Source organism: Amphiprion ocellaris, chromosome 9, assembly GCF_022539595.1.
Source record: "Amphiprion ocellaris isolate individual 3 ecotype Okinawa chromosome 9, ASM2253959v1, whole genome shotgun sequence".
Classification (NCBI taxonomy): Eukaryota; Metazoa; Chordata; class Actinopteri; family Pomacentridae; genus Amphiprion; species Amphiprion ocellaris.
Genome location: NC_072774.1, coordinates 23,364,021 through 23,375,205, shown reverse-complemented (window position 1 = coordinate 23,375,205; position 11,185 = coordinate 23,364,021). Strand labels below are relative to the sequence as shown.

The following is an 11,185-nucleotide window of genomic DNA, read 5'->3' as shown; positions in this document are numbered from 1 at the left end:
CAGACTCAGATTCACTTTGTTCAATCCGATTTTAATTCATGAAAAACTAAAAGTTCAAACATCCACGTTTGTTTCAGAATAAATACAGATTTATTTACAGTCAGGAGTGAACTGAGCAAGGAGTTTCTGCAGGTCTGAAGTCACTTTCCTGAAAATTCTTCACAAAACTCTGAAGAGAATCATTTTATTCAGAGTCCAGTGACATTAAACCAGTTCATCCTGCTGGTTGTATTCAGATAATAAATTAGATGTTAAATGTAATCTGCAGAAACTCTGAAATATTCAATGCTCAGTTTTAAACACAAAAACTGGAACAAACATGAAAACAAAGACCTCGGAGTTGAAAAAATCATTTTGTACAGCAGATTTAAGTCTTCAGTAAAGACCAGAGATTTTCTTTGTCAATGAAAATGTCTTAATGAGCTGTTAGCGCCTCCTAAAGGCTGCAGGGTTTATTTCACTCTGGATGGTTCATCCTCTGAGGAGCAGCATGTTTCTTAAAGACAAGGTTTTTTAAAGGTTTGGACATGAATCATGTTCACTGCTAGCTGCCTTCAAACAGGTTCACCTGAAGAGTTTATTATTATTTCTATCAAATAATATTCTGACCATTTAAACCAGCAGCACAAAGCTCTGAATCACATCTAAACCTAGAAAACAGTTGAGTTGTTTAACTCAACAGTTACCAGCTAGTAATTACTGACCAGATATTTATCTAAAACTCTTCTTCAGTGTGAATATTTTCTGGTTTCTTTCCTCTCTGACAGTAAACTAAACATATTTGGACTAAAAGAGACATTTGAGAAAACTGACTCAGATTTTAGAACCAAACAGCTGATTGGTTCATCAGAATAAATGTTGCTTACTGTCACACTCATGTTTACTTTGAAGGCAGCTAATGGTTTAGCATTTAACATGCTAGCATTAGCTGGTTATCTGAGGCTGGAGGGATGTCAGTAGTTCCTGCAGTTCATCCTCAGGGGAGCACAAATGTCTGAAGCACATTTTATGTCTATCACGCTTCATATTGGTGCTAAAATGAAACTTCTAGAAGAGCAGGATTCATCCTCTGAGGAGCACGAACTGATCCTCATGTCCTCTGATGGGCGTCGACGTTTATCTGCTTTTATCTGTTCAATCAGCCTCTGAAACCAAACTCGACTTCCTGTGACCTTCCTGTCGACTCTCCACCTGCGCGGTCCACCTCCGACCTTCCATCAGACTGAAGCCTCCACCTTATCAGAATTGGTAAAAGCGGCGCCTCTACTCGGCCCGTTTCTTCCCGAACACGGCTGACACACTCCTGACGATGCCACGGACGCCGGCCGAGCTCTTCCTGAGCGCCCGGCGCTCCCGGACCAGGTCGACCAGCCGGTGGAACACCAGCAGGACTCCGTGGTACGTCTCGGCCGCAGACACCTCGAAGAAGCCGCAGCGCTGCGACAGAGCGAGCAGACGGCCCTCCTCGCCGGAGACGCTGCGGTGGCGTCGCAGGTCGCGCTTGTTGGCCACGATGACTACAGGGACGGAGGACGGCTTCCGGCGGCGGCGGATCTCCTGCAGCTGCTGCAGCGCCACGTCGAAGCTGCTGCGGTCACAGATGTCGTAAACCAGGATCATCCCGTCAGCCCACTGCAGCTGCTTGTCGCTCACACCGCAGCTCTTCTCTCCCACCTGCACACAGACGGGAAACACGTCACACCCGGAAGTTGTCTCCTCTCCAGTCTCATCAAGGTCGCACTCATTAATATGCTAATTTATGCAACAAGGTGCTGAAAACTGAACCAGGTCACCTCTGTGTGAAGAAGCGGTTTGTACTCCGTTACACCCGTCTGTACTCTGATTACTTTGGTACAGCAGCTGTTGTTGTCTTTAGTTCTAATAGTAGTTTCAGCATTTACTGTCTGCAGGTGTGAAGCTGCTTAAAGTACCTGTTAGTGGTATTCTGCTGTTCTTCACTGTTATTTTGACTCGTTTGTGTTTCTTTAAACCACTCAGCCGCTGTGGGCGGAGCTAAGACCAGAACAGAGACTAGAACTGATTAAATGGAGAATTTACAGCTGAAACATCGAAATCCTCAATAAAAGTATGGATTGTCAGTTTGAAGTGAAGAAAACAAACAGACGGAGGAAGCAGGTCGATACCTGCAGCAACAAGGTGAGTCACACTACAGTAGTGATGTCACTTCCTCCTTTAACAAAGATGGCTTCCCTCAGAGCTCAAGAATAAATTCAATAAAACCAAACTTCAGTTGCTTTTTATGGGTTGTTAATGTCAGTATACTTTATTTTGTTAATGGAAATGCATTAATTATACTGATGGCAGGACCCTGAATAAGAAATGGATTGAGACAGACTGATATCAGCCAATAGTTTTTAAATAACTGATCAGATAGAATCATCTGTGTGTGTGTGTGTGTGTGTGTGTGTGTGTGTGTGTGTGTGTGTGTGTGTGTGTTACTGTGTGTGTGTGTTACTGTGTGTGTTCCAGCCAGGTGTGAACCTACCTGTGTAAACTGAGAGTCCCAGATGTTGAAGCAGATTTCTTGACCATCGATTGTATCAACTCGACTGTAAACCGATTCTGAAAGAACAAAAAAATCCTTTAGTTCAGCTGATTAATTTCACAGCTGTATAATAATAATAATCATCATCATCATCATCATCATCCAGACATGTCGATCAGCAGCTCAAACACTCTGAAAAGCATCACATCTTTAAAGATCACCAGACAGCATTTATCAGAACCTGTCAGAACATTAACAGATTTGATTCCTTTCAGCAGATTTTACTGTCATTTTGTATTTTTCACAAATATATTTGTGCTTTAACAGTTTTCAGATCTATTAAACATCTTGTGAAAGGGTAGACAGAAAAGTGTCATCCTGTAATAAAACAGTGGCATTAAACGTACTAACCCTTCATTTTAAATTCATTTTTGTCAAATTGTGAGTCATTTGTGGAGAATTTAGTCATTTTAAACAATCGTATGTTGAGTCAGGGCACAGTACTCTGTAATTTTGGAAATGTTAATGTTTTTAATTTACTTTAGGAGAACTGACTCACCGATGTCTCCATATTCTCCGATGAATCTTCTGGTTAGAAATCTGACAGTCAGAGCTGCAAAGAAAAACATCATTAAAAATTTGCATACTTACAGGAATTTAAGAGAATAGCTAGAAAAATCTGCAAGCGGAACCAGATAATTCTGATTAATCCATTCATTATATATTTAACAGGTTGTTTTGGAACTTTTCCTACAGTTTGCTCCTTCAATAAAACAAAAACATGTGAAAACTGACATCATTCATATGTTAGTCATAAAAATTTCATTTTTTGTCATAACAAAAACAATAAAATAATGGTATAAATCATCTGAATACTTTGATATTTTAAAAAAAAAAATACTTTTGTGATCATGACTGACAACTATCAACATAAACTAAAAAATAAATTGCCATTAATTAAAAGGAAAAGCAACAAATGAAAATTTTTAGATGCAAATTGACTAAAGCTGGAATTTAATGCCAAGTAATTACTATTCATACAGCTCATTTAAAACGACAGAAATGATTTCTAACAGAGAAATAACATGAATGTTTTTAAGGTTAAAAACCTACAATCTAGGTTTTATCATATATATATTTATGACTTGTTTAAATCTTCAAGTTTAGTGCCTAAAATCTATTTTTTACTACATAAATGTACCAGACTGGTTCAAATCTCACAGTTCAGACCAACAGCACACATGAAGGTACACAGGAGTGTGTTTTACCGGATTTGCCGACGTTGTGAGCTCCCAGCAGCAGGATGTTCACCTCCACCCTCGGCTGGCTCCCCTCCGTCACCTCCTGGACACCCATCTGGACTCAGGACGCTTCTGAAGCAGCGCCAGGGTTCCTTATATACTGTGTGGGCGGGGCCTCCAGTTGTCAGTCACAGCCTGCCACCCTGTGATTGGTGGAGAGCGTTAGTTCAGCGTTAATAAGGGGGAGGGGTTTCTCAATGTGAATGTCTTCTGGTTTCTTTCCTCTCTGACAGGAAATTGAACATCTTTGGGCTAAAAAAGACATTTGAGGAAACTCTGATCCACATTTGATCATCCCTCTGAACCCCTTAAACCCTGTGTTTAAAAAAAATCTATTTATTAGCCATAAACTGAGAAGAGAAAGAACCATCAGAGGTTTAACTTTCAGATGGTCCTTGAACTACTCGTGATGCTTCAAATGTAAGCTTAAAACTGTAATATTTAATCAAAATCACTTTATTTTACATATCTCACTCATAAAAAACTAGAAGCTTTTGCACCAAACCCTCACTGCAACTGAGAAGCCATGACAGACCTTTCAGTTGAACTGCAGGCAGTGTTTCCTCAGAGCAGAGAGTAAAGGATAGAAATGGTCAAATATCTACAGTATGTGGAGACAACACTAGCTCCAGAGTTTTAACATCTGTGGAAACATGTTGTACATGATGATTCAGGATCATTTCCATCATTCTGAGTCCTACTGACAGAAGACATTTCTGAGTTCTCTCTCCTTCATGTTGTTCTGTTTCCACAGAGCTGCAGGACTTTAGATTGAAAAATGAACCACAGTGAAGAAAAACACCCAGAAACTGTTCACAGCTCAGAAAGTGAACAGAAGATTTTCCATTATTGCTGCTTTACGTTATTTCTGGTGTTAAAATGTCATAAATGTAACTGAATTAAAACAAAGGAAAAACATCTGAGAAACTTGAAGTAGTGACTGTTTAATACCCGACACCAGAGCTTCATTATCATTTCTGTATGAAACACTTGTTTTGCCTCCTTTAGTTCTCTGGACATTAAATCTGCTTCTTTCAGAATCAAACTTGCCTAAGCTCTGCAGTTGTAAACACCTTCAGGACGATGCAACGCTGCAGCTCCTGCTGGAAAAGAAACATGGTGAAGAAGCAGCTGTTGTTTGTCTCCACCTGCTGGTGCCAGTCGGCTTCAGACTGCAGAAATAGTCAGAAATGCATTTTATTTTACTGGAGGAAACATTTAAATCAGATCAAATAAACTCCAGAAATGTTTCAGCAGAATCTTTCTGTTGTTGGAAAACATTTTATAATCAACTATTAGATGTTAAAGAGTAAAGTTCTTGCATTTATAATTAATAATGAAATGATGGATTATTATGACTAATAAAGGACAAAAAGTGATCAGCACTAAATTAGGAATCTGTAGTTTATAAACTCTTTAAAATGCACCTGAGTATAAAAATAGACTTAAATCTGTAAAAACGTTATTTTTAATTAAGCACACTGAGGTCAGATTATTACCAGCTGTCATTTAAATCAACAGTTACAGCCTGAAACACACAAATGCAACGTTCACACACTGATCTATAGAAATCTGACATTAAGGCGGCAGTGGAAGAAAAAAATCACTTTACATCAAACTCATTTACAAGTTCTGCTCGACTGTCTCTGATTTAGTGAAACATTTATATTTAGGAAGATATTTTTGACATTTCAAATGAATAAATCAAACATTTTACAAACTGTCAAACCTCAATCGGTTATGGCAGCTTACTAAAAACATATTTTTTATGTATCTGATCAAGTATTTCACATCAAAGTATTCTATATGGTTGGTATTATTGTGACCTGCAGCTACATATGGTTCAGAAAATATCACTGGTGGACTCGTGCTTTATCAGGTTTTGTTAATGAGCTCAAAGATGGAACTTTTCATAACTGTTTCAAAAAAAATAATAATTTGTCTAAAATAAATGTAATATAAAATATAATATAAAAGTTTGTAGGGGGAAAAAATAATCCACACCAGAGTTGAGGGAGTTTTACAGTTTTTATCTTGAATAGTTTTTCAGATATTGTTGTTCAAACAGCCACAAAATTCACTGTGAGACAAACAGTCGGTGGAATTTTTTTTAAAGGTCTTTAAATATCTGATAAATCAATCTAAAATTCCACAGTAACGCTTATAAATATCTACATTTTATTTAAATTTCAGGCAAATCACTGATGGTTGACCAGAAACTCTTTACAAATGTGATCATTTGAGATGCTGAGAATCTGAAATTCTTACATGTGAGAATCCTGCATTTTAAGTACAGAAGTACTATCAGGTAAATGTGTTTAACTGCAAGTAAAAGAATACAGTCTGTCCCTGTTACAATAAATGATTTTCTTATTTATCTATTGTTAACTTGATTATAATTACAGCTCAACTGATTATTGGACTCAGTTTATCAGATCAAGTATTATTGATTCACTTTAAGGAAACACGGTGGCTGTTTGTGTGATTCACTGAAGATGAAATAATCAAAGCGAATATCAGATTCATCAGGCAGCATTGTTTGCTTCATTAAGGATAATTTAATGAGTAATAAGATGTTCAGCTGTTCGAGCTCTTCAGTCACTGATCAGCTATGGTTGGATCAATATGAATCTACCGATCAACAGAACCTGATCAAACTTTGACAGGACAGTTTGGGCTTCAGCTCCCAGAATTCTCACCTGTTACTCCATCTTGGTCCTCTTGGTTCTTGGAGGATTCTTCACATCCAGCAGGTCTCTCAGTCTCTTTCTGATCTGCGACAGTTTGGACGTCAACATCTGTTCGTCTTTGTCTTTGTCCATCGTCTTGTCTTTGGTCGAGTCGCCACTCAGTGAATCATCAGCAGGTCTAGAGTTTGGCGCCTTCAGGACTGAAGGATGAAGCTCTGAACTCAGAGTTTCCTCCAATTTTTTCTGGAAACTCTGCTGCAGTTGGTCCAGAGCGTGGTCCTGGAAACAGTCGACCAATTAGAAACATACAGATAAAACCAGCTGGGATTAAAAACGTTTAAAAAATTATCACTAACAGGATTTTTATTCTAAATAAGTCAGAAAACTGAAGACTGACAGAATGAACACCTGCACAGGTGAGTGTCACATAAACATCCAAGGCGCCTTAAGGCCCGTTTACCTTCATCGACATGAAGGTATCAGATCTCAAAATAACAGAACTCAGGTTCAAATTCAAAACACCATCAGTCAGTTTACAGACACTGAAAGAAAAACTTTCTGAATCATCTGGAACTAGGAAGATAATTACAGTTTATTGTGGCTGTTTCATATATCTATATATCTACATATCTATAGATCTGCTTATCTATCTATCCAAATAACAGTCCATCAGACAACCAAGACGGTTTAAAGTCGCCAGTTAACCTCAGCATGTCTTTGGACTGTGGAAGGAAGCTGGAGAACCCAGAGAGAACCCGTTCAGATTATCTCAGCAACAGTAACCAGGTTACAGTGACTTAATCTGCTGCTGGTTCTGTGGGTTTGTGATTGGTTCAGGCTGATAATCTGCAGGTAGAATCAGAGGAACATTGAGTTCCTCTACTGACAGGCTGATGATTCATTTCTAATACTTATCTATAAACCCTGAACAGAAAACCAGCAAAACTGAAGCCACAGTGAGTCTGATGAAGAGAACGTTCCAGGTGTTTGTACCTGTGAGGCTTCAAACATGGGCCAGATGTCAGAGACGACCTGAGCAGCTGTTTGATACGAAGGCAACTGACCACAACTCAGACGCTCCGAGATCCACTGTAGACGAGACCAACAGGACTGAAGACACAAACACACCATTATCAATAGGATCAATATTATCATCATCGATATTATCAATAGAGACACAAACACACCCAAGTTATCAATACCATCAATAGGATGAATATGACCATCATCAGTGGAAACACAAACAAAACATATCTATGTTGTCTACATTATCTATATGATCAATATTGTCAATATGATCAAATCAATATATCATCATCGGTGCTGATGAGGCTGCAGAGGAAGCTGCAGTTCCAGTATTTCCTTTCCCAACAGAGCCACCTGCTGACTTGGAGTTTTAAAGGTTCATCCACTAGACCAGCGGTCTCCAGCCACTGGACCACAGGCCAGTACCGGAAAGAAGAAATAATAAAAATGTATTATTTTTTATTTTAGTACCTGTGGAGTCTACACTGTGTTTTAATTTGAAAAATGACTAGAATGTCTTCTTATCGCTTCTGTCTGTGCTTGTTTCCAGCACTTGATTCTGTCAGTTTTCACGCCCGACCGTTAAATGAAGCCGTCAATCTAACTTCCGCCAAAATTAATAAAAAATGTCTCTGGAGAGTTTCTTTAAAAAGAGGGAGAGGCGGAGACAGACGTAAGTAAGAAGCAAATACGTATTCAGCAATAAAAAGTAATTTTATTTGTTTAGGACACTATTTAAAATAAAAAAACACAATAGTTATTTGTTATGTGCACGATGGCCGGTCCGTAGAAAATTGTCTTGCTTAAAACTGGTCTGTGGTGCAGAAAAGGTTGGAGACCACTGCTGTTAGAGCGCCACCTGCTGCATGAACTGCTGTCAACAGAATCAAACCAAACAGGATATTTTTCTACTTGATGCTGCTCAGTTTGATCAGAGCCACAGCAGAATCACAGTGAACATGAACTGACCTCAGACAGTCGACTGCAGCCTTCAACCTTCAGGTGCAGCAGGAGACTCTCACACCTCTGAAACAAACAACAAGTTCAACACTTACAACTAAACAACAATCTGAAGCCTGTTTCTATCCTGCTGATCGGCTGAAAAAGACGAACATCAAGTTTCAGCTCAAACACATCAGGACTCAACTTTTCTTCGTTGGTCGATACCAAAAGAAAACTGGCTCAGTTCCATTTCTGCGATTGAAAGGTTCTTAAAGACACCGAGTTTAAGGATCTGGTGTCAGGAGGAATCAGCAGTGTAAAAATATTTCACTACAGAACGAAGATGCTTCTGTCTGCAGTTTGATTATTTAAGATCTGAATGTTACAGATAAATCTTGTATTTTTGTATAATTTCTCCACCACAGGATCACACCCATCATTCAGGCTCATTCATTCTTTACAAATCAAGTGATTAAAGTCATCTGCTGAATATTCCTGTATTTCTACGGTGCAGAGAAACAAACCATATCGTCATCAGTTTGGTCCAACATCAAGCAGCTGCATTAAAGCTAGAAACAGTTTCTGCAGCAGAATCTATTTTATATTAGCAGTAAAACTACAGCTAATGTAAAAATAAAGAACAAATCCAGCCCATGGTCCTTTGCTGCAGGTCCTTCCCCCATTCTTCTCCCCATTTTCCTGTCTTCCTCTCTCTACTATCCTGTCAATAAAGCTGAAAAGGCAAAAAATAAGAACTGGATTTTTTCACCAAATGACCTGAATAACTTTGTTCTTTCCAGATTGGAGAAACAAATATGATATACTGTGATCTCTTGCAGTCGATGGAATTAGAAATATTAGATTTCTGCTGGATTTGTGTATCTGAGGAGGAATCACATTCTAATCCTCACAAAGTCCAGACTTCCTTTTGGTTCTGTAAGTGAAAAAAGACAGCATCTCTGACCGAATCAATACTATTCCAACATGCAGAGAACAGAAGGAACTGCAGCTGAATCAGGACAATGCTAACTAAATACCCTAACTAAATGTCAACACAGACATCTCTATTTATCCACTAAAGCTTCATTCAGACTGAGTTTATGTTTTGTCATCATTTATATTCAGTCATGAATCCAGAAGTTCTGTTCAGCTGCTGGTGTTTTCTAAGAATCCGTCTGTCTTCAGTTACTTTTTCAGCATTTACACTCTTTCACAGTCTATTCTGTCCGAACTGGAATAAAAGGAAGATGAAGGTTCGGTCCATCTGAAATCATCACATTAACTAGTTTCTGCTCGCTGAATGTGAACATGTAAAGATGTCAGTGAGATTTTAGATTGATGTATTAAATAGTTTCACAGATCAGTTTATTTTTAAAATTACCCATCGACTCACTTTCATCAGGCTTTTTCTCTCACAGAAATTTGAGGCTGCTTAAACAACAATATCTGAGGAACTATTAAAGACAAAAGCCTGAAATTTTCTGCCATTTCTCATCATGTCCCTGATTCAGATTCACAGGTTTGTCCATCAGTGCCACACGCATCCATACATACCCTGAGGTTCTGCAGGCTGAGACTGGACATCTGAGCACTGGACAGTCTGTCGGTGCTGTAAGGGTCCAACGGGTCCGATAAGTCCTGACATAACGAACACAACCACTCTGACCTGCAGTAACAGAAGATTCTTATTAGCAGCAGCTTCAAACACAAAGTTCACTTTTGCGTTAAATGAAAGTCAACAATACAAGTCACAACTACAACTACAATGCCTATAATAAAGTATTCACCCCCCTTGGATGTTTTACCATTATGTTGGTTTTATATATAAAATCATGGTCAATATGATTTGGCTCCTTTATATCAAAGTGAAAACAGATTTTTACAAAATCATGTCAATTGATTAAAAATACATAAGGTAAAGTAAATGACTGCATAAACATTCAGCCCCTTCAGGTCAGTATTCAGTAGATGCACCTTTGGCTCCAATCACAGCACTGAGTCTCTGTAGATATGCCTCAAACAGCCTGAACATCTGGACACTGAAATTCTTCTCCATTCTTCCTCGAAAAACAGCTCAAGCCTGTCAGGTTGCTCGGGGATTCCGAGTGATCAACTCTTTTCAAGTCCAGCCACAAATTCTGGATTGGATTAAGATCTGGGCTCTGACTTGGCCACTCCAGAACATTCACCTTCTTGTCTTTGAACCATTTCTGTGGAGCTTTTGCTGTATGCCTGGGCTCGTTGTCTTGCTGGAAAATAAATCTTCTCCCAAGTCGTAGTTCTCTTGGAGACCGAGCCAGATTATCCTCCATGATTTGGCGATATTTTTCAGCAACAAGCCCACATCATGATGCTGCCACCACAATGCTTCACATCATGATGCTGCCACCCCCATGCTTCATGGTGGAGATGGTATGTTTGTTGATATGTGCAGTGTTGGGTGTTGGTCAAACATAGTGTCTAGTCTGATGGTCAAAAAGCTCAATTTTTGTCTCATCAGACCAAAGAACCTTCGTCCAATTGATCTTGGAATGTCCCACCTGCCTTTGGGTGAATTCCAGGTGAGATTTCATATGAGCTTTTTTCAACAGTGGCTTTCTCTTTGCCACTCTTCCATACAGCTTTGACTGGTGAAGAACCTGGGCAACAGTTATTGTAGGGACAGTCTCTCCAATCTGAGCCACGGAAGCTTTCAAGTCCTTCAGAGTGGTCGTAGGTGT

At 39.1% G+C, this 11,185-nt stretch overlaps 1 protein-coding gene across 2 annotated transcripts; it reads right to left on the bottom strand.

Annotated features, from left to right (window-relative positions):
* Positions 1-10: 10 nt before the first annotated feature.
* On the bottom strand, positions 11-6,647 carry zgc:171704 (Ras-related and estrogen-regulated growth inhibitor-like protein). 2 transcript variants are annotated; one of them, XM_055013862.1, is made up of 5 exons: positions 6,507-6,647; positions 3,775-3,950; positions 3,066-3,119; positions 2,507-2,583; positions 11-1,674 (listed from the first exon to the last, which is right to left on the bottom strand). In XM_055013862.1, the coding sequence occupies exons 2-5, from the start codon at positions 3,860-3,862 to the stop codon at positions 1,264-1,266; spliced, it is 630 nt and encodes a 209-aa protein (XP_054869837.1). In that variant the 5' UTR covers positions 3,863-3,950; positions 6,507-6,647; the 3' UTR covers positions 11-1,263. The 2 variants fall into 2 exon arrangements, with proteins under 2 accessions (XP_054869837.1, XP_023153998.1); XM_023298230.3 differs by lacking the exon at positions 6,507-6,647 and adding an exon at positions 4,858-4,920.
* Positions 6,648-11,185: the final 4,538 nt, after the last annotated feature.

Excerpts from the sequence above, each read along its gene's own strand:
- zgc:171704 (XM_055013862.1), bottom strand. The coding sequence starts at position 3,862 with ATGGGTGTCCAGGAGGTGACGGAGGGGAGCCAGCCGAGGGTGGAGGTG. Across the intron at positions 2,584-3,065 it reads CGGAGAATATGGAGACATCG|AATCGGTTTACAGTCGAGTT; the intron begins GTGAGTCAGTTC and ends TTGTTCTTTCAG. Across the intron at positions 1,675-2,506 it reads GGGACTCTCAGTTTACACAG|GTGGGAGAGAAGAGCTGCGG; the intron begins GTAGGTTCACAC and ends GTCTGTGTGCAG.